Consider the following 23711-nt stretch of genomic DNA (forward strand, 5'->3'; position numbering starts at 1 on the left):
AATACCTGCAAATTTACTAATTTATATAGCTAAAATAACAAGGTTAGACACGTAAAATTACTAATTTAAAAAATTTATAAATTTAAAAAAATATTACCCAAAAAATAAAAATACTCCCACTAACCCACTAATTCTAGCACACATTTCTCATATACCAATTTAAAAAATTCTAAATTTTTGATAAATTTGAAAAGACATTGCCTTTAAAATAAGAACATTCCCACTAATCCACTAATTCTAACACACGTTTTTTATATTTTATTCTTAAAAAAAAAACACAACTAATGAAATACCCTTTGTGTATATATATATATATATATAGCTCTCATAGTTTCCTATGTCAACAGAATATTAATAAAATAAAATAAAAAAACGTAAATGAACTTTTCTAAAACTCAACTCTGCCTTTACCTTTCACAATACTGTGCCTTCTCTTCCCTGCCTTCCTCTACCAACTCCTCCTCTACCAGCTCCTCCTCGATTAGACCCGAGGCAAGTCAATCAAACCCAGGTCAAGCCAACAGCAAAGCATCGCATTGCAACGCATCTGAAAACCCACCATTCCCACCAATAGACATTTTCTCCCTTAGAATTGATCTCCTTCCTCAAACCACCCATTTGGTCCCTTAGACAGTAGTTATAAAAGACCAAACAACACCCTTTCTTACTTCTTTAATGTCTATACCCTTTTCTTCCGCCAATGGCTCTCCCTCTACGATGAGAGAAGAAGCATTGAGCCATACAAATCTCTACTCAGAAAGACTTAGGAAAGGTCTACAGGAGACTCAATGATGCTGACCGAGTTGGCTGTACGATTGAAAGAACAATGGAAGCTATAGTAATGACCTTCTCAATTGAACAACAAGATTTGTGTGATTCGGGCGTCGCAATCTAATGTGATTTTTGTCGGGTTTGATCAAGCACATGGAGGAGACCATCAATTTTTGCAAGATTAGAACAATGTGTCAACCGAAGGGTGACCTGGTATACAAAAAACTCTTGAGATTTGTTTTCCTTCCATACTAATACATCCTGAGAATGGAGATTGTTTAACGGTAGTGCCAAAATTTCCGTGCATGTCCTATGAGCGAAGGTGGTGAAAATCTTACCCCGCTTCCATTGTTTAGTATCCTCATTGATAAGGTCACAAACCCGCATTTTGTTGCAGCTTCATTCAAAGGTATTGGTGAATGGGATAGCCATGCATGGGGTGACACCCCAATGGTACGACCATCCCCTACCTTACACCATGAACCCTTCTTGATAATGTCTCCAGCAGTAAACATACTACGCCATAAAAAAGAAGGTTATTACCCAATTCAGCCATCATGAAAGAACATCTCAGAAAATACCTTGCCTTGTAGACCTTATAGAACAAAGAATGGGTGTGGTGAATCAATCGCCAGTTTGCTTGGCCAACATGGCTAAGTTGAAAGCATGGAGATCCTTAAAACCCATCCCTTCCTTTTACTTTTGAGCACACAACTTCTTCCAGTTAATCCAATGGACCTTCCTCTCATCACGGTTTTTGGCCCACCAACATTTGGCTAGCAATAAGTTTATGCTATCAAAAGTGGACTTCAGCAATTTAAATAGACTCATGGAGTATGTGGGAATTGATTGCGCAATTGTCTTCTTTAGGATCTCACGCCCCGCTTTTGAGATAAAATTTTCCTTCCACCCTAACACCCTTTTCATGATTTTTTCTTGTAGCTCTTTGAAGGTATTAACCTTGGATTTGTCCCTCAACATAGGTAGCCCCAAGTACTTTTCACACTCAGTCATGATTCGGCCACCCAGAAGCTGCTGTATCACCCTTCTCACTTCCGATTTAGTGTTCTTATTGAAGACCAATGATGTTTTGTGCCAATTGATTGTTTGACTTGAAGCTGCCTCGTATGTTCCCAGGAGATGTAGAAGTCTATGACATTCATCCACTGAGGCTTGACAAAAAAGCAGGCTATTGTCAGCAAATAAAAGGTGAGAGACACACACACCTTGTTGGCTGGATAATACCCCTTTCAACACTTGATTGTCCTCAACTTTCCTAAGTAATGAAGACAAACCTTTAGCACAAAGGAGGAAAAGATAGGGAAAGAGAGGATCATCTTGCTTAATGCCTCGGGATTGTGTAATGAAGCCTTTAGGCTCGCCGTTTATAAGGATTGAATAGGATGTCGTTGTCACAGTCTTCATGGCAAGTTGTACCCACCTCGAATCCAACCCAAGTTTAAGCATTATCCATTGCAAAAATTCCCATTCGACCCAGTCATAGGCCTTGCTAACGTCAAATTTAACTGCCATCTGACCTTTCTTACCTTTGCGCTTGTTGCGCATCTTGTGCAACACCTCATAGGCTACAGTAGTGTTGTTCGTGATTAGCCGGTCTGGGACAAAGGCACTTTAGGTTTTAAAAATAACTGTCTGTAAGATCAACTTCAAACGGTTAGCAATGACTTTAGAGATAGTTCTGGAGACTACATTACCAAGACTAATTGGGTGGTAGTCAGACGTCAATTGTGGGTCTTTTTTTTTTGGAACCAGAATGATGTGGGTATAATTCATCTTTCGAAGCATGTGGCCTAAGTGAAGAATTGATAGGATGGCTTCTATGACATCTAAGCCTACGATATTCCAAAATTTCTGAAAAAAGAAAGGAGACATACCATCTAGTCTAGGCGACTTTGATGGATGCATTTGGAAAAGAGCTCTTCGAACTTCATTAGGAGTATATCGCTGGAGGAGCGCATCATTCGTATCTGGGGTGATTAGGTTATCCACCGAGTCCAGGACAGTTTCTAGGTGATTTGGATGAGCAGAGGTAAACAAATCCTTAAAGTAGTTCTCTGCTATCACAGCAATCCCGTTTTCAGAGATACACTAGGATCCAACCTGTATTGATCTCTACTTTAAGGTCCCTAATGGCCACGAGATTATCAATGTCATTCATAATTGTTAGTTCTGCCAAAAGTTTGTGCTTGTCCTAAAGTAATGCCTTTAAGTTGCCAAAAGTGTTTCGACTCCATTCTACAAGTGCTAGCTTGCATGTTTTAATCTTGGTGAATAGCCTAAACATTGGGCTTCCATTTGGGTCCATTGATCCCCATGCATGTTGGATCACATTGCCACAGTCAAGGTGGCAGGCCCACTTTTCCTCAAACCTTCGTGGAGTCCTCTTTCTTCTAGGAGGTTGGTTTGGTTCCTGAGTAGTGTGCAAAATCGAAATATGGTCAGAGTAAGAAGCTGTTAGGTGAGTGACTTTACCATGAGAAAACATCTCTCTCCAATCCACCATTGCGCAGGCTCGATCCAGTCGCTCTTGTACAAAAGCATTGCCTTCATGACCATTATTCCAGGTGAAAACACTTCCCACAAAACCCAGGTCGACCAACCCACACTGTAACAAGGTAGTTCGGAATAGTTGCATGGGATTCTAAGGTTTAGGAAGGCGCCCCTGTTTCTCTGCTGATGTTAGGATCTCATTATAGTCCCCAATACATAGCCACGAGGCCAAGTATCTAGATTTCAGGTGTTTCAATAAGATCCAAGCCTCATGCTTCATGTGATCTTTCGGCCACCCATAGAAGCCAGTCAGTCTCCAAGGGGTAGTGGGTTCAGTGAAAATAAGTGTGTCAATATGATTCAGTGAGCAAGTTTGGATGTGCAAGTCTATCTCCTCCATCCACATCATGGCCAACCCACCCCTTCGGCCAATACTTGGTATTGCTAATGCATCGGTAAGGTAAATCTACTTAAACATTACGCATCTCTTTTACTAACTATTTCATCTCCATGAAAAACAAAACTTTGAGAGCTTTTCTCTCACTAAATGAGAAAGAACATTAACTGGTTTCCAAACCCTTGCAGTTTTAGCTAAGGACGATCATTGTGCTCGGGGGAACTGGTCACCAGCCTCCACCGTTTGAAAAATGACTTTCTTACTACACTCAACGGTTTTACTTCTCTTCCTCCTTACCAGTTCCTCCACTGTTTCACTAGCCCTGCTATCTGGGCTTCCTCTCTTAATTCCTACGCAGTTGAAATCTAGGACCTGATCTGTCAATGGAGGACATATCCGCCTTACAAGTTTTTTCCTCCTCTCACCTGTGTCCTTCTCAGTTAGGTTTTGGGAGTTTGGTATTAGACTTTGTGTGAAGTCCGAGATATGGCCCAATGCACGGGCTTTTGTATATTGCATGGTTTAGGTTCCCACGTAGTCAATTAGTACACTAATCAAGTGTGCATGAAAATCTTTAAAATTGGGCCCCACATCATCAGAGGCATTTCGGATCACATTCACAATATTAGTCCTTTGAGACTAGTCAGCCAAGATAGCTGTATTGTCCATCTGGGGAATATCAATCATCCCTTGAAATCACGTGATTTGTCCTTTCCAAGGTATCAACCACCTGATATTGTGTGAACTCCATCTTCTTGCCATTTACGTCAAGATTTCCATTATTGTCACCTAGATCCTCAGCACTCGGGCAAAGAGTAGTTTGAGGCGGAAACCTATTTCCGGATTCATACGCTGGCGCTGTCCTACGGCGAGGCGAGTAGTGACAGTTCCAAAAATTTTTCTCAAGGTGTTCCTTAAGAAGTATAAATTATATAATCTAATAAAAAGAGAAATTCATATATTGACAACAACAACAATAAAAAAAACACGCAAATACATAAAATTTACAATTGACTTCTATGAGTTTTCATATTTTGAAATCGTTGCATGATAGTCTAATTATCAATACTATAAGTTATATCTCTTTCAATGTATACAACCAAACAATTATTCATTCACTGAATGTAGAACAAATTATGGAGCAAAATTTAATTTTATTGGTATAAAAAAAATTGAGGGCTTTTCCAAATTTTTTTGAAGGGTGGACAAATAAAATTTTTTAAATTATTATATATATTAAAAAAAAAATTCGCCACCCTTGTAGGCAGGGTAGGGGGTCTCATGTTTGGATTATCGTCTTTCTATCGAAAACTTGCTTTTAGCCATTCTCCATATGGGTTTTCAACCAGGGATGCATCCCTTGGCCGTGACTCGTGAGCATTCTTTCATCTCATGTTCTCCTTCATATTTGAAACCAACTCTTACCTGTTCTCCTTTAGGGTCTGCCACATAACTACCTTTGCGGAGGGGTTTATCCAGGGGTATTTCTTGGTGAATACGGATGAAGCAAGCTTGTTTAGAGCCCAAAGCTTTACTATCTACCTCAATCACTTTCCCTAGCCCTTTCCATATGTCCCAACCTGCCTCTTCATGGATTAAATCAAAAGGTAAACCCCACACTAGAGATGTGTGTGAAGGTAGTTGACCTTGCCTCATGCCTCTCTCCCATTGTCAGAGTACCAATATTTGATTATCAAAACTCCATGGCCCATTATTTAAGACCCACTTCAATTGGCTTTCCATGGTGAATTTGAACTGGAAAAGTCCATCCCCTACGTCCACAATCCGCAGGTCGTTCCCAAACTTCCAAACCGACCTCAGTAGTGATTTGGCTGCTCTTTGGTTGTAGGGTCTAGATGTGAGAAATCTTCCTATCAAACTGAGTGAGCATTCTTCTAGAATTTTTTCTCTCTGAGTGGATCAAACCGTGAGAACTTCCCCTTGGTCCTCCGTTAAGGTTATATGGTGCAAGAGTTCAATGAAATATGAGTCCATATGAGTGTCGAAACAGCCAAGGTTCAAAACTAGAAAAAGGTTTATAGGGTACCATGCCTTAACAAGCAACTACTTGTTAAGAAAAAGAAAGGAGAAAAAGATTGTAGGGTACCACGCTTAACAAGCAGCGGCGTGAAAAGAATAAGAAAAGCGAAAAAAAGAAAAAAGAGAACCACGCAAAGCATGAAGAAAACTCACCCTAGGTGAGAGAGAAAACTCCTACTGAGAGGAGAAGAAAAAAACTATTTTAATTATGCCCTTTAATATGCCCTTTAATATGCCTAGTAAATGCACCAATCAAATACCAAATCGGTACAACTAAAATCAACCCAAAAGTCCCATTTTTTTTTCTCTCTCAATTAAGACATTAGAATTTCTCTTAATTGCACTACACAGCTAATATGGCTCAATGGATGCACAAAACTGATTCCAAATAGGATCCACCAAATTCAAACCAAAAGTCACGTGATTTATTTCTTAATTAGGACATTTAATAAAATAAATGATCCAAATTAAATTACACCTAATAATTAGGAGTTGATTATTATAAAATAAATTTGCCTCACTTAATTTAGTCAAACTCGTTAACTCAAGTGAGTAATCAGCCATTCCAAAACGAGTCCAAATCTTCTATTCGCCACCCTTTGTCCTCCACTTTATGTTTCATGAATTAAAATTTGTCACATGTCCACTTATTTCATTAATGCCTAATTTTATACTTTTTCTCATTTCATTCACCTAAAATAAAAAATAAATTAATAAACAAAAACCAATACATCACAGCACGACAGTAGCACCACCACCAACCTCCGCCGGCATAGGTCATTGATGCTACTAGTCATGGTCATGCCACTGTTGCCACTAAACTCACCAATTTCAGATTTGGCTCTTCGATAGATTTCACCTAAACCCAATCTACGATTCTTCTCCACTTGGAAGAATCCACAAAAATCAAAGAATGTTGTCAACTGGGTTCTGTCTATTTTCACCACCTTATAGTCCCTTCTCTCTTTTCCTTCACTTGCCACCCTAGTCCCAAAGCCCATAAAAATTTCTTCCTATTTCCAAGTCTTTACCGTCCACCTCCAATTACACTCCTGGACATGAGTTTGCTTCTGTAATCAAATCATGATTTGAGATTTGAAGTTTTTGATTTTCTTATGGGTTAATTGGCAATCTCTTTTTTATTTTGTGAAATTAGAGTTTGTAAGGTTAGTGTTAGTGGTGGCAATGTGATTGGTGGCACCAGTGACCTTTTGAAGGTGTTGCCGGAAGAGGTTGGTGGTGGTGCTACTGTTGTGCTGTGATGTATTGGTTTTTGTTTATTTTGTTTATTTTAGGTAAATGAAAGGAGAAAATGCATGAATTTAGGTATTAATGAAATAAGTGGACACGTGATGAATTTTAATTCGTGGAACATAAAGTAGAGCACAAAGGATGTGACAGAAAATTTGGACTCAACCAAAATTCATGTTGTTTGATTTCAACAAGAGGATACGAAATTCACATTTATAATTTTAATTGCTTCTGTTTCTCAACCAAAAAAAAAAAAATTATTGGTTCATTGGAGTTTGGACACTTCAATTTCCCTTTTACAGGTAACTCGTGTCGCGTAGCATAAAGGGTTAGTTGTATTATGGGTTGCCTCACACATTTCTCATGCATAAACAAATCTTTTTTTTTTTTTTTTTAAGAAACAAACATGCATAAACAAACCTAGATCTTACAACTATGGTTTGTAAATGATTTATTACCGGTAATTTATTTTAGAATAGATGAATTATTACCTAATAATACATTGAAAATCAAATCATTGATGGCAACATGACTAACACTGTGTTTGGTTGGGTGGATTTTAGGATGGATGGAAAATTTAAGAAGTAAAATGGATTAGAAAAATGGGTTTTCCTCTGTTTGGTAGTGGGAAGAAAATAGGAGGAGTGGAATACCCGGGAGAAAATTTTCTCTCCCGAGCCCACAAAATTTTTCCTCCTAAATTGGGAGGAAAAGCAATGAGGGAAAATTGCCTCATTGCAGTTTTACTGTAATACCCTCCTACCAACCTGCATTCATGCCCTTCACCTACACCCCTGATGACTTTTGCCCCACAAAATCCTTATCACTTTTCTCATCTTCTCAGCTTTACCTTCAGCACACCGTCCACTGTTCCAGGTTCTCCTCTCTCTTTTTTTTTTTTCTTCTTCTTCTTTTTTCAACGTGATCTATTGTTTCTTGTCCTCATTATACTCCTCATTTTCTTGCTGATTTTTTGGTTTCGTATGACATTCAAATTCTTTTTTTTTTCATTTGTTTATCTACCATGTACTCATTTCCATTTGTTTTTTTTTTCTCTAGTCAAGGGGTCTTTTGATTTCCTCTCCAAACGAGACAGGTATGATCTTCTCCATTTTTTTTGCTATTTGATTTTTTTTTTTTCCGTTCTTCCTAGAATCTTTCTCCTATTTATTATTTTTTGCAAACCCATTTGGGATTATTGAATCTATGCATGTAAAGAATCCGTGTATTGTTTGTTTGTTTTCTTCTACTTCGGACTTCGGTGCCTCTCACTCTCACTCACTGCCTCCTCTGCTTCTCACCTTCTCTGTGCCTCTACTTTAGATGTCGGTGGTCAATGGCCAAAGCTCTGTATCGGTGCTTGTTCTTTGCCTTCAAATTTTCAGTCAGTTCAGTCCATTACTCCACTGGTAACTTCTATTATCAATTATGCTTTCAATTATTAGTATTTAATGAATTACAGGGCATTATAGTTTACACTTTACAGAGCATAGCACTTTAGTTTACATGTGTGCCTGCCTGTGTGTGTTCATAGTTGGTGGATTTTATTGTTTGGTATTAGTTGTGATTGTTAGAATCCATGTTAATTTCTATATATAATTGTGTGTAATGATAACAGCAAACTTGGATGAAAATGGTGTCAAATGATGGCTTTGCATAAGAGTGTTCTTGACCGATTGTGTTACCTTTTGGTATCTCATAGATGACTAAACATGTAGCAATCAAAATGAAAGAGTTTTTATTTGTTCCATTTGTTTTAAATATAAAATCATTTACTGAAACTTAAATATTTTATTGTAAACGCAACCTTAGTGTAACTGAAAGTCTGAAAGTTGTTTGTTAAAGCTAAAGCTTTTGATGGTTAACAAAAAACTCAATATTGTATTTGTATAGGCTGTAATTGACTTACAAATACAGTACACTGAAGCTTAAGTTATTTTCTCGAGCAAACTAAGCCTTTTTGTTGTCACTACCAATCACCTTCTTCTTCCATGATTTTGTCTTATAGAGTGACTTGGCCTACGTAGCTCAATTCTGTGCATCCCATCTTCCATGATTTTGAACCATCTCTATCTCGAGGTCAATTATCATTAACACCAGAACTACATCATTTGACTTGTTTCAATTATATATGTGGATGGTCTTGAATCACCATGTAGTAGGTTATAATAATAATAATAAAATTGTTAAAAAAGAAAACAGGTTCCATGTTCTACAAGAATTGGCATATTTAACAAATAAACAATAGTGAAAATAGGAACTGTGGGGACCCAGTTTGGATTGACCCAGAGTGATGGGTTTTCAGCCCAACAAGCCCAAACAATACATTTATAGAGAGTGGGGTGAAAGGTTTAGGTGCTGGCCATCGATCACCATGCATGAACCTCCTTATATAGAAGAAGAATGCTAAAAGTTTTTCTTTCAATGGGGGGACGCTCCTCGGCCTGCGGCCGAGGAGGCCTTACAGTTCTCCTTTTTTTCTCCCCCCCTTACTTTACTAACTTTTCTTTTATAGTTTTCATCTTCCTATCCCCTCTTTCCATCTGTTGATCATCTATTTGCCTTCTTTTCTGGCCGTCCGTCCCATCAGAAGCCTTATCAGTACTCAAGTGGTTCACTCTGATCAACGTTATCCTGCCAAGGGGTTACCTCCCCATTAATGCGGCCTGGGGGAGTTAGTTGAATGCATTAAATGTGAAAATGACAGCTTACTCTGGGGTTAGTCTCTCCCTAAAATCTCCCTCGTCAGGCCGAGGATGAGGTGGTCCTCGGTGTGGATTGGGAGAAGAGGCTTTCCCCAATTCAGCCTAACAACAAAAAATGGCCTATGCACCTCGGCCTGGGCCTTAGGCCTGTTTCATGATGGGCCGAGGCTATCAGGCTCATAGGCCCCACAATAGCCCCTCAAAACCCTGCTGCACGTTCCCTGGGACGGGGAGGAGGGTTTTGATACTTGCGGGTCCCTAGACGAATTGTCCCACTTCGGTTTGTACTGATACTGGCGGCCTTCTGACTGCTCAATGCGCGTTTTTAGCGTTTCAAGACTTAATGGGCGCCCACATTAAATTTTGGCGGCACCACGTTTCCCACTTTCAACGGCATGATCTTTTGCTTTTATGAGCAAGCGGTTACATTTGGGGAACCTAAGGGGGAGTATAAATACCTGTTTGAACCCAAGGGTTTCATCATTTTCGCGCTGACAATTATTGACGCATATAATTTGAATCTGGCTCGACTTGCACACCATTTGAAGAGTACCGTCATATTTCTGTAAGTCTTCTTTTCCTAGTGATCCCAAATTTTCTCGATTTCACTCTTCTTTTTTCGTTTAGAACTTTTAGTTGTCTTTGGGAATGGGTAAGTTTAAGAAGTTGGTCGAGTCCGATGAGATGATGAACAAATTCAGGGTTGACTATGGAATACCCAATAATGTGAATTTGAAGTATTGTGAAGAGGGAGAATGGTACCTTAGGAGGAGGGAAGGTGAAGTTGTGATCCCGATAGTTGCTTTCGTAGAAGGAGGGATGAGAATCCCTATGAGGCCGGTAACCCTTAATTACCTTAGGCATTTTCGCCTGGCCCCTACTCAGTGTGCCGTGAATGTATTTAGGATATTAGGGTGTGTAGATACCCTGAATGAGAAAATGGGGCTGAGACTGACTCACCACGATGTGAACTGGTGTTATAACCTTCATCACCTGAGGGGTAAGACATACTATATGAAGACAAGGGACGATAGGGTTCGTCTTATCCAGTGTCTTCCTGATTCCAATAAGGGGTTGAACCAAGATTTCCTCATAGTGTCGGGAGAGTGGCACGACGGCTTTCATTGCCCAACGGCAGAGGGGGAGCCAGGTAGGGCATCCGAAATACAAGATAATCTAGGTCTCAGCATTTTCAAGTTCTATACCTGTATACTAAATTTGGTTGATTAACCATAGGAATTTCGCTTTTCTTTTCGCAGACCCACACGCTTGTGCACGTCATTTCCACCTAGTTAACAAAGCGGATTTGGAGACTGTTCTCAGGTCGGACCTTTTCTTGAACGAACCTGATAACCAAGTCAGAGCTGCTCATAAAATCTCGGGTGCGACCCAGCTCAGACGTCATTCCCAGTTCCTCAGCACGTAATTAGAGCTCGTGACCCTCGGCTTACGCAGATTACCGTGGTGGAGAGCGGTTTTGCTTTTACTGAGGGGTTTATATACCTGAAGGTTCCGCTATCAGGTCCCTCCTCATCCCGGCAAGTAACGGTGGCCGAGAAAGGACCATCTAAGAAAGCGAGGGAGGTGGTTGAACTGAGCTCGTCCGAGGAGAATATAGTGTGTTTGACTTAGTTGATCAGTCCGAGGATCCTTCCGGTGACCTAGGAGACCCTCACTTGTCCGAAGCCGACCTTCAGTTCTTAAGAGCTGGTACCCAGGCTGAAATGGGTTTAAAAAGACAGCCCCAAACTAATCTTCTTGACCTGCTCGAAGGTGGTTCCAAGAAGGATGTACCAGGGGAGTCGCAGCCCCAGCCCCCAGCACCTCAGCCTCAGATTCCCAACATGCAAACCAGGTCGTCCTCCGCTCCTACAGTAACAGCCTCTCCTACTGAATCTCCTGACCCAAAAGGGAAAAGACTTTCTAAGGGTAAGGAGCCAATGGATGGGAGCAAATCTCATTCTTCGCCCGAGGAGGGTAGGACTCGCAGGCCTTCAAAGCGATTGCAGCTCGGTGATCAAAGGAAGAGTAAGAAGACCTCCCAGCAGCCCCAGGCTCAAGCATGGCTGCCTGCTGCCATGCTCCATGATCAGCCCCTAATGGATAACGCGTCGATACGAGAGTCTCACGGAGACGAGGGGGCTCTCGTGGCCGAGGCCCTAGAGAAATCTCTTCTTCTTCCTACTGATATGGCCGAGTTAGAGAAAATGAGTGGGGTAGAGGTTGTCCTCGACCTTAAGAAATATCTAGGCATGGTAGGTTCCTTGGCGCCTATTCATATTACTAAAAATTTTGTCGCTTAGTATTTTCCTTCCTCTTTACAGAGTTGCTTGTTTTTATTGGGAGGCTATCCAGGCCCTTTTCAGGTTGGGCGAAGAGGTTGATGATCATAGCAATGCCTTAGCGCAAGAGCGCGGCAAGTTCCTGGAGGCGGCCAATACTCTTAAGAGATCAGAGGCCGACCTGAAAAAGGCGACCGAGGATCTGGCAGAAATGGTGAAGGCCAGGGATACTGCTGTCTCTGACCTAGCCGAGGTCAGGAAGCAAGCTGAAGATCAATCTAGCCGCTTGCAAGATGTCGAGGGTCAATTACAAAAAGCCAAAGAGGACATTACCTACATGAAGGCAAATTTGACCAAGGCGGTCCATGAAAAAGGTGTTGTCGAATATGCTAGGGACGAGGCTGTGAGAGCCAAAGACGAGGCTGAATTTGCGAGAATAGACGCTGAGCGTTCTATGGAAAAAGCAGAGGAGGATGCTTTCGCAAAAGGGGTGGCTGAGACTGAAGCCGCCCTTCGGGCTCAAGTTCCTGCAGTGTGAGGCATTATTGCTCTCAGACCTGGCATAAAGCCCTCAACCAGGCCGGGGTTGACGCCTCATCTGAGCTTAGGAGGGAGGACAGGGTATATTACCCTATCGCCATTCGCGAGGTTGCACCTGTTGCTCCTGAGGGTGGATCCTCATTACCATCGGTTGAAGGTCAAGATATGACCGCCGAGGATACGCCGTTAACTGATCAACCATCCGAGGAAGTTGAACCCCAGATAGCGTTGGGGGATGTTGTAACCGAGGGTCACGAGGTGCCACAAGACGTAGCAAGTCCTCCGACGGACCTTCCGAGATCTGGCCCTTAAGCTTTGGCCCAAGCTTTTGATTTATTTATTGACTTGATTTGCCTACTGGGTTGAGAAGACTAGTATGCGGCATAGGATAGCTTTGTTTATTTTCCCTTTGATATTATTTTGTTTCTTACCCCAGCGGCATTGTAAGGGAATTGTATACTTTCCGTTTGAACTGAATATATAATACTTTGTTTCCATCTGATGATATTTTCTGTTATTTGCTTTACTATTGTATTCTGCTCAACATTCATACTCTACTCCGGAGTTGGCCTTGTGAAACCGTCTATTACCCTTCGAATATAAATCTAAAGATCGGGGTACAGCTTGATTCTAAATAACGCTTTGGTTTTTCTCTAGATAGTTATTTTTTCTACGGGTTTGGGTCCGAGGACCATGCAATACCATAGGTTCTGTCTACCACTTCAATTTTTGTAAGAATGAGATATAATAGTGTGCGTAGTTTTACCATAGGTTTGGGTCCGAGGACCATGCAATACCTTGGCTCTGTCTACCACTTCAATTTTTGTAAGAATGAAATATAATGGTGTGCGTAGTTTTACCATATGTTTGGGTCCGAGGACCATGCAATACCTTGGCTTTGTCTACCACTTCAATTTTTGTAAGAATGAAATATAAAGGTGTGCGTAGTTTTACCATAGGTTTGGGTTCGAGGACCATGCAATACCTTGGCTCTGTCTACCACTTCAATTTTTGTAAGAATGAAATATAATGGTGTGCGTAGTTTTACCATAGGTTTGGGTCCGAGGATCATGCAATACCTTGTCTCTGTCTACCACTTCAATTTTTGTAAGAATGAAATATAATGGTGTGCGTAGTTTTACCATAGGCTTGGGTCGAGGACCATGCAATACCTTGGCTCTGTCTACCACTTCAATTTTTGTAAGAATGAAATATAATGGTGTGCGTAGTTTTACCATAGGTTTGGGTCCGAGGACCATGCAATACCTTGGCTCTGTCTACCACTTCAATTTTTGTAAGAATGAAATATAATGGTGTGCGTAGTTTTACCATAGGCTTGGGTCCGAGGACCATGCAATACCTTGGCTCTGTCTACCACTTTAATTTTTGTAAGAATGAAATATAATGGTGTGCGTAGTTTTACCATAGGTTTGGGTCCGAGGACCATGCAATACCTTGGCTCTGTCTACCACTTCAATTTTTGTAAGAGTAAGTTTGTCCTCAGACTGCTTTATTGGAGATGATTCCTCTTTGCGTCAGATTATGATCTTTACACGTGTCATTGACCTCGCCTCCAACTCGTGGCCCCATCTTTTTCATTTATGAAGCGCCATTTGTCTGTTCGTATTCCGCGCTTGACGCTCCGGTGCGCGAAACGCGCCTTCATTAATGTCTTCGTAAATTGACACGAGTCCAACCGTCCGTGGTCTCATTGGAAATTGGCGACTTCATTACTGACCCGGCTGATAATACTCTTTTCGAATTCTGCATGAATTAATTCTCACCAAACCCCCATCCCCTCTATAAATTAAGGAGATGGTTTCTCCACAACCCATGAATCTCTCAACACAAACAGAACAAAACACTTTCTTCCAACTTCCCATACCCTTTTAACAATCCCGCCGGAATTGTTCCCGGGACTTGACAAAAACCGGTATGGCCGCAGCCCCCACTGGGCTTTCGGAGCGGCAGAGTCTAGGCGTAACCCTGATGGTGCCCTTCGAGGTATCTCAGAGGGATGTTGTTAGAGAACCTAATGTCTTTCCCCGGAGCACACCCCCGACGAGGAAGACGTGCGAATTCACCTCATGGGTGGTGCTCGAGTGTTGCCGTCTCTGACGGCCAACACTTGAGAGGAACGGAGAGAATCGAGGGAACATCATGGGGAGGGTATCCCGGAGCCCCTGCGTCTGTTCCTCTCTTTGTTCTAGCTCCGCCTAGCCGAGGAGGGAGTGGTTGGGGGCCTGAGAGCATGATTGTCCTTCACCTCCTCCACCGCGTGTCAAGCTCTCCCATTCTCTTGGTGCCAAATAAAAGCACGAGTTGACACTTCCCTCCGGCTAGCTTCTCCCTAGGGCGGCTCCACCTATGCCTCTGATTGTAGGAATAGCAGGTGGCTATTAGCTCGTAAATTTACTTGTAAAACAGGCCTACCTGAGCCTTTGATTGTAATCTGTAACCTTTCTTTTCATGAGATAATAATATCGAGATCTTTCGCTCTTTTTTTTTTTTTTTTTTTTTTTTTTTACTTACTCTAAAACGAATACTTAGAACTTAGAACACTTATCTTCTTCAATCTACCGTAAAACGAATACTTAGAACTTAGAACACTTATCTTTTTCAATCTACCGTAAAACGACTACTTAGAACTTAGAACACTTATCTTTTTCAACCTGCTGTAAAACGAATACTTAGAACTTAGAACACTTATCTTTTTCAACCTGCTGTAAAACGAATACTTAGAACTTAGAACACTTATTTTCTTCAACCTGCTGTAAAACGAATACTTAGAACTTAGAACACTTATCTGGTGCGCCGGCCAGCACCCTAATCCTTCCCACAGACGGCGCCAATTGTGGGGACCCAGTTTGGATTGACCCAGAGTGATGGGTTTTCAGCCCAACAAGCCCAAACAATACATTTATAGAGAGTGGGGTGAAAGGTTTAGGTGCTGGCCATCGATCACCATGCATGAACCTCCTTATATAGAAGAAGAATGCTAAAAGTTTTTCTTTCAATGGGGGGACGCTCCTCGGCCTGCGGCCGAGGAGGCCTTATGGTTCTCCTTTTTTTCTCCCCCCCCTTACTTTACTAACTTTTCTTTTATAGTTTTCATCTTCCTATCCCCTCTTTCCATCTGTTGATCATCTATTTGCCTTCTTTTCTGGCCGTCCGTCTCATCAGAGGCCTTATCAGTACTCAAGTGGTTCACTCTGATCAACGTTATCCTGCCAAGGGGTTACCTCCCCATTAATGCGGCCCGGGGGAGTTAGTTGAATGCATTAAATGTGAAAATAACAGCTTACTCTGGGGTTAGTCTCTCCCTAAAATCCCCCTCGTCAGGCCGAGGATGAGGTGGTCCTCGATGTGGATTGGGAGAAGAGGCTTTCCCCAATTCAGCCTAACAACAAAAAATGGCCTATGCACCTCGGCCTGGGCCTTGGGCCTATTTCATGATGGGCCGAGGCTATCAAGCTCATAGGCCCCACAGGAACCAATGTCAAGATTTTTTTATAAAAATAAATCAATAACAATGAGCATATATATAATCAATACAAAAATAAAATTATTACCAAAAAAGAAAACAATAACTTTAAACATTCTTTCTTTGGATGGAAATTATAAAATATGGCTATGAAATTGGTCGTTATTATGGTATATGCTAAAAAAGAATAAAAATATAATATACTTTTTAAGGGATAAAACCATATCTACTTCTTAAAGTTTACACTAATATCCAATTTGATCAGTAGATTTTAGAAAGTAGCAATTAACATTCCTGACCAATAATTTGTCTTAGATTAAGAACTTGAGCTTGACATAATTTCTTACATGATTAGTTATGTGTATTATTTTTTTTATTTTTTATTTTTTTTTATAGTGTTTCTTTGCTAGTTATGTTTGGGATGATAAAAACAAAACAACAAGGGTAAGTTGCTTTAATTAGTAATTATTATGACCAATGTGTTGATTATTTTTTACTTGTGATGGATATTTGGTAGACGGATAATTCAACTAATTGGGATAATAGTCCACTGGAAGATTTGAGTAAGAGTTGGGAGGAAAATTGTCAAGATCAACTAAGAAATATTCATGAATTAAACAAATTTGGTTTGCAACTTTTGACTGATTGGCAGAGAAGACGAGATGTAGCAATTTTGCAACTTCTTATACATGTGGTGCATGGAATATGAATGATGGGCATATATTGAAGTCCACGTTATGTGGATAGAGTACTTACTGAAAGTAATGCGGAAAGAGAAAATATTCGGTTAGAACTACTAAGTGAACTTAGATGCAGTAGGAAATGTAGAGACATAATTCGAATGAGACCTTATGCCTTTGCTAAGTTGTGTGAAATTCTTCGAGGAACTGGCCATCTTAAAGACACTAGGAATGCTTCTGTTGAAGAGCAAGTAGCTAAGTTTCTTTACATTTTAGCACATAGTGAGAGAATTCGTACGGTTTCCTTTTTCTTCTGTCGTTCTAATGAGACCATAAGCCATCATTTTCACAATTTGTTGAGAGCAGTCATCTACTTAGAAGCAAGGGAGTCAATACCGTACCGGAAGTTGTACCGGTTTGGCCAGCGGTACGATATATTTCGGATACCGGTGTACCGTTTTGGGTTTATCGCAAAATAATATATATATATATATATATATTTATAACATTTAAAATAAATAAATTTAGTATCCTTTTAATAATGTTTTTACTAGTATATTTTTTGTAATTACCAATATACTAATTAAGCTTATAAGTTATAAGTAGTAGATAAGAAAAAAAAAAGAAAGAAAAAAAAAAAAGAAGTTATGGTGATGTCACTGACGTGTTTGGGTAGGGAAGATGTTAGTTGTCAAAGGTGTAAAAAATTAAATAATATAAAAAATAAAAACTATGGCTTCAAATGAAAGAATCAAGAATCGATAAATGTTTTCTTATCTTTTCACTCATAGATACTGCTGCATTTTTTACTTTTTTTTCTCTCCACACGTTTCCCTCTCTCTCACTCACTGGCATTCACATCTTTCAATAAGAAAACTATTGCTGAGTCTTTTGATATCTTTCAACAAGAAAACAATAAATACATGTCTCTCTCTATCTTAGTCACATGTTTCTCCACACGTTCCTCTCATCTTTACACTCTTTTCTTCTCCACTTTCTTCTCCACTTACAATTTCTTCTCCACTTTCAAATTTCAGACGCTTTTAGCTCTCTCTTCTTAGCTTTGTCTTTTGAGCTTTCAGTTTTGTCTCGTTTCTCTCGTTCATATTGCTGCTTGTTTCACCATCCATCATCACTCAATATTCAGTGAAAGGCCGTTGGCTTCAGTGAAAAAAGAGACGATGAGTGCATGAGGTGATTCTAACTTCATTTTGCAAAGCTATTGTGCGTTTTTCTTTCATTTTTCTCTTTCTTTCTGCTGGGTTTTCTTAGCTTACTCAGTTTTTCACCATCCTGCCCTTGAAAAATGTCAAAATTAACCAAAAAAAAAAAGAAGCTTTTCACGTTTCGTCCCGGTATCTATTTACCGGCTGAAACGGCCGGATTTCGCTGGTACGGCTGGTATTTTTTTGGGTACGAAACATAGGGGTATTCTGTACCAGATTGCTGGCCGATACAGTATATATCGGTTGTACCGGCCGGTACGGTACGAGATTGACTTCCTTGCTTAGAAGATCAGTTCCGTCTACAACCTAATGGAGTAGAGGTTCCCCAACAGATACGAAATAGTCATAGATTTTACCCATACTTTAAGGTAAACATATTTTTAAGCAACTATATAGATTGCTTTAATATGAATAAAAATTTATTGATTTAATAGATTGCTTTAATTTCAGGATTGTGTAGAGGCTATTGATGGGACACATATTCGTGTAAAGGTGTCCGCAAAAGATGCGCCTAGATATTGAGGGAGGAAAGAGTACACAAATCAAAATGTATTGGCAGCATGTGATTTTAACATGAAATTTACATACATTTTACTTGGATGGAAAGGGACTGCCTCTGACTCGAGGATAATTAAAAACGCTTTAAGTAGGGAAGACAAACTTATAATCTCTAAAGATAATGTTAAGTTATAAATATAAAGTATACTTATAAAAAATATAGAGAATTACTTATATATATAGTGAATTACTTATATAAATTATTTTCTTAATAAGAAAATATTATCTAGTAGATGTAGGTTTATGCTGAGAAGTGGACTTATGGCGCCATATATGGGTGTATGTTATCATTTAAAAGAGTATTCAGCACGTGGCCCAGAAAATGCTAAGGAACTATTTAATCATCGACATTCCTCTTTGCCTAATGACATTGAAAGGACATTTGGTGTGTTGAAGAAATGATTTCCTATTATATCTAGAATGACAGAACCTTTTTTCCCAGTTGATACAGTTACTGAGATTATCTTGGCTTGTTGTATATTGCACAACTATCTTATGGGAGTTGATCTGAATGAAAGGTTGATTGCAGAAGTTGATCAAGAGATCTCGAATGATGACATACATAAATGAAGCTAGAAATAGTACAAATGATAGTGATGCAGATGCTAGAAGAGGAGCAATGAAACAAACTAGTATAGCAACTAGAATGTAGAATGACTACGTATCGCATGATCAATAATTTTAGTCATTATGTTATAAGAATTAATTTGCTTATGTTTATCTTTATTTATGGAATAGTTTCAAATGGAATGACTGTTGCTAAACATTTATCAGTAGTTGCTTTTGTACAACTATTATGTGTACCTTATTAATGTTTTAGAAGAATGTTCTATTATTAGTTTATTTATAGCAACATTATGCTATGTCGTTTGTTGTTTTGTTGGTTTGTTTGTAGTATTTGTATGTAAATCTTATTAATTTCTTTGTAGTAGTTGTATGTAATCTTGTAAATTCTAATATGTTTAACATGCAGTCTTTAAAAATGTCTAAGACATTGAAAAAGAAAACTGATAGTGAGTCTAAAGAGACTAACATGAGATGGACTGATGACATGGATGGCTTCTTACTTAACATCATGTTGGAGGAACAAAACAATGGAAATAGGCTTAATGGAACATGGAGTTCTCATGCTTACTCAAATATGTCTAAAAAGTGTTCAGATTCATTTGGTTATGCAGTTGAGAAATGTAACATCAAGAATCGCATCAAAACATTGAAAGGTACTTTCCATTCATGTCATGACCTTTTCAAGAACATGAGTGGATTTGCATGGAATCCTATTACTGCACTTTTTGAGGTTGAAGATGAAGTGTGGGAACCTTTAATAGAGGTTAGTTATATTTATTTTGATATTGTGAAATGTTTTTTAGATCAAGTTGATACATTTTGTTGGTACTTTGTTGTAATAATAATAATACTAATAAGTGTGTATTGTATTCTTATAGGCAAACCCAAATGTTACAAAATGGAAAAGAACTCCAATTCACCATTATGAGAAGCTGTTTAATTTGTTTTCCAAGGATAGGGCAAATGGTGAAGGTTCTATAAGTGCAAAGGAGAAAGTCCGTCGATGGGAAAAGGATACAGAGGATAGCATAAATTTGGAGGAAATTATTGATTGCTTTGATGAGTTTAGCATGCCAAATGTAGAATTATATTCTCCAATGGTCTCTCCTTCCTACTCATGTGAGACATCGTCCAAGAAGGCGAAGGAAACATCTCAAATGGTTGAAATGCTTGAAAAGCAGATAGAAATTTTTCAATTCGGAATTGATAATGTGGCAGCAAGTATAAGGCAAGGAAATGAAATTGCTAAGGAGGGACTTGCTATTATAATATAAGAACATGAGATTGCTAAGGAGGGACTTGCTACCATGGAGAGAGGGCGTCCACGTTGTTACTCTGAGGATGAAGTTTTTTCTAAAATGGTGAAAATAGGAATACCGACAGAACACCGACAGAACACCAACTTGATGCTATGCTCTTCCTAATTAAGGATCCAACCAAAATGAGTGCATTTTTTAGTGTTCCAACTAATGAGTTACGTCGACAAATATTATTAAAGATGATATATGCTAAGGAACCTTAGTGACTTTTGGTAGTAGCTAACTTTTATGGGTTCAAAGGGGTGTAAATTTGATTTGCTAACTTTTGGTAAGAGCTGACTTTTGTGGAATGTATGTAGTGGCAACTGACTTTTGGTAGTAGCTATATTTTGATTTGCTAACTTTTGTGGAATTAGCAATATTTGATGAATTTGTATTTCAGTTAAGATACTAGAAGATAATGTAATATTTTAACTTGTATTGTGCTATGGATGAATGGAATGAAATTAATATCATTTTGCTCCAAAGTTTTGTACTTCTTCTTGGTTCAGATCTGCATTTTGTCTAGCCTAGGTGTGTTGGATTGAGATGGTAAGTCATTCATTCTTGCTGCGAAAATTCTTTCAGGTAATGAATAGATTGTTCTCCAAACAGAACATGTGATGTAGTTCTTAAAAGGAACAATGTCATTTTCATTTCCTACATTGTTGGAAGTACATGACAACAATTTGGTTGATGAAGGCTTTGCAACAATGCTGTTTAGTTGTATTTATAATTTTCCTATGCTTGCTTGGTAGCAAACTGGCAGTGCCATAAGGACTTCCTTTTTTATTGGTTGGTTAGTGGTGGCTACCAATCTCACAATGATCTCTCTGCCAACTATCTTTGATATAATATATATATATATATATTTTGGAGAAAATCTTTGATATAAACTTAATTGCTATGTGGCAATCCACACAGACATGAATATTTTTTGTTACTCGAATTGTTGTTCCTGTAGGAGTGCTGATGATGCCAAATCCTATAGCCAGCCTTTTACTATGGCTACACAGTAAGAAAATCTTATGCTCCTCGTCAACATTATTAGATATGTATATATGGAAATTTAATAATGGTGAAAATTCAGGCTTATAACCAATAATTCATCAAAATCTTTTGCCCACAAAAGTTTGCTGAATTCCTCTTTACTGACCACATTTTTGTGGGCTAAATGTAGTGTAAAGTTGCTAATCACCTTTTTAGTGGCTACAAAATCCTTTGACTAATTAAATTTATATGTACACTATTGTAATTTTTACATTATAATAATAAAAATAATAATAAAAATTTATATATATGATGTGGTAAATTTTATATTATTTAATGAGTACAAATACATCTATTTTTTACATATTATGTACCAATGGTATAATAGTCAATTTATATAAATTACATTTTCCATCCTTCTCTTTTTCTCTCTGATGATGCCGTAAATCTCACCAGTGAGTTGCACGACGCTTGTACGCTCAAAACAACACCTGCACAACAAAAAGGAAAGGACTTCACAGAGAGCACCGGTGTAGTGCCGGCCAAATACCCTCCGAAGGTCAAGTTAGAACTTCTTTTCAACTCTAGAGTGCTAGAGAGGGGTTAATTATGCGTACCTCGGCTCATGAGGGTTTTGGGGTTTTTATAGTAGTAGTGGGTGGACCTTTTTTCCTTGGAGTAGAAGTCTTTTCCTTGTAGGAATCCTTATGCGCGTAGATTGCGGAATCCTTTCCTTATAAGACTCTGATACTGGGCGTGGAATACAAGCAATTTCTAAAACCCATGCGTGATGACCAAGTTATAGTCTTCACAGAACCGTCAGCCTTTAAGGCGTCAGCCTGTCCTTCCCTTCAGCTAAGCTAGTGTCAGCCTTCATGCTTCGTTCAGTAACCCAGGGGCTTCAAATTGCCGTCAGTTGGACTTGGGGGCTTCAGCCCGTCAGTTTCGTCTTGATCTAGTCAGTATGCATCTCATTACTTTTATCTTTCGTCACAACTTGACCCGTCAGCCAGAACAGAAGCTGACGGGTTAAGTTCATGGTACCTGTTATAATTCTTCTATATCAGTTGCCCCCTACTCCATATCTCCGTCGGCTTTACCTGACGGGTTATGGAGTTTGTTTTCGTCGCTTCCTGCCATTTTGATTCTAGAATCATTACTGCTGACACTTTTAGCATTAAATGCTAGGACAGGTGGCATGCTTGGATAGGCTTCGTGTCGGATACGCGGGCGTCGCTTCGTCTTCCGTGCGTTTTAGCTTATATATATGTGGTCCCCTCTCCTCATTTTCACTATTTCATTCACTTGATTCCTGGAGAGCACATCCGTCGCCCACATTCCGTCAGCTCTACCAACGCTCCTGCTGTTGCTTTTTCAACCGTCACTCCAGAACTTGTAAGTTTCCCTTCCTTTCTCGCCTGCTTTCATTTTTTCTTTTTTTTTTTAAAGTGAGGTCGTCATCCTAGGTGCTTAGTTTACACCCGTCACTTGTAGGTAGATGTCGAGTGATCAGTCGTCGGTCCGCGAAGGAGCGGGCTACGACGAGGTGTTTGGTTCAGGCTCAAGTAGTGAGTCTGAGAGTTCCTCCTGGTCGTCAGAGAGGGAGACGTCAGCACATGTTGCCGTCGAAGAAATGGAAAGTCAAGGAAACGGCGGCCAGGAGGAAGAAGTAGGCGAGGGGAGTGAAGTTGAATTAGGGGGGAACAGTGACGGGGATGAAGGCGTCGAGGAGTCTAGCGAAGGGGATTCCGTAGGTCCTGAAGGTAGCCGTCCCTTCATCCTTCCCAAGGACTGGGCTGTGAATAAATTCTCCCCAAAGATGACGCTCAAAATTTTTAGTGAACTACGTACCCGTTTTCAAATCCCTGACCATATTCCCATCCGTCTGCCTATGGAGGGTGAGAAGTGTTACACGGGGAGAACTGCAGACGTTGGCATGTATGACGCCATGTTTGCTGCCGGGTTGAGATTGCCCCTGACGGCTTTGCACCGTCAGCTAGCTGATTACCTCGGCATCTCAATTAGTCAGATTGCCCCAAACTCCTGGAGAATTTTTATAAGTGCCGAGGTGTTGTGGGGTCGTTTAAGCGGAGGTCATCGTCAGCTTACCTTGGATGAATTCTTCTACTGTTATAGACCTCGGCACCTTTCTTCATCAAGAGGGATGTATCACTTCGCCGTCAGGGAGAAGGATTTAAGGCTGGTATCTGAAATGCCAGATTCCAATAGAGCCTGGAAGAGTAGGTTCTTTTTCGTAGAGGGGACGGACTGGGTGTGCCGTCAGGATGAGTGGGAAACAATTCCCCATGGTTGTTTTGACAATACTTGGGGTTTTGTTAAGGAGACAGGTCTTAGTCGTCACCTTTTATCCTCGTCAGTTTGCCATATATATTTTTATCTTTGAAAAGATA

The 23711-nt window shown here is 39.7% G+C and overlaps 1 protein-coding gene across 1 annotated transcript; it reads left to right on the plus strand.

Moving 5' to 3' along the window:
* The first annotated feature begins 7787 nt into the window (after positions 1–7787).
* Positions 7788–20798, plus strand: LOC112005085 (uncharacterized protein At2g29880). The gene is made up of 5 exons (XM_065775629.1): positions 7788–7846; positions 8030–8066; positions 8294–8379; positions 19419–19775; positions 19891–20798. The coding sequence occupies exons 4-5, from the start codon at positions 19428–19430 to the stop codon at positions 20284–20286; spliced, it is 744 nt and encodes a 247-aa protein (XP_065631701.1). The 5' UTR covers positions 7788–7846; positions 8030–8066; positions 8294–8379; positions 19419–19427; the 3' UTR covers positions 20287–20798.
* Positions 20799–23711: the final 2913 nt, after the last annotated feature.

The sequence above is a fragment of the Quercus suber genome, unplaced genomic scaffold (genome assembly GCF_002906115.3).
Source record: "Quercus suber isolate HL8 unplaced genomic scaffold, Cork oak 2.0 scaffold_116, whole genome shotgun sequence".
NCBI lineage: Eukaryota > Viridiplantae > Streptophyta > Magnoliopsida > Fagales > Fagaceae > Quercus > Quercus suber.

What these genes read in the sequence shown, in the direction of transcription:
- LOC112005085 (XM_065775629.1), top strand. Translation starts at nt 19,428, where the DNA reads ATGTCTAAGACATTGAAAAAGAAAACTGATAGTGAGTCTAAAGAGACT. An exon ending in TGTGGGAACCTTTAATAGAG is followed by an intron (nt 19,776 to 19,890) that starts GTTAGTTATATT and finishes GTATTCTTATAG; the next exon opens with GCAAACCCAAATGTTACAAA.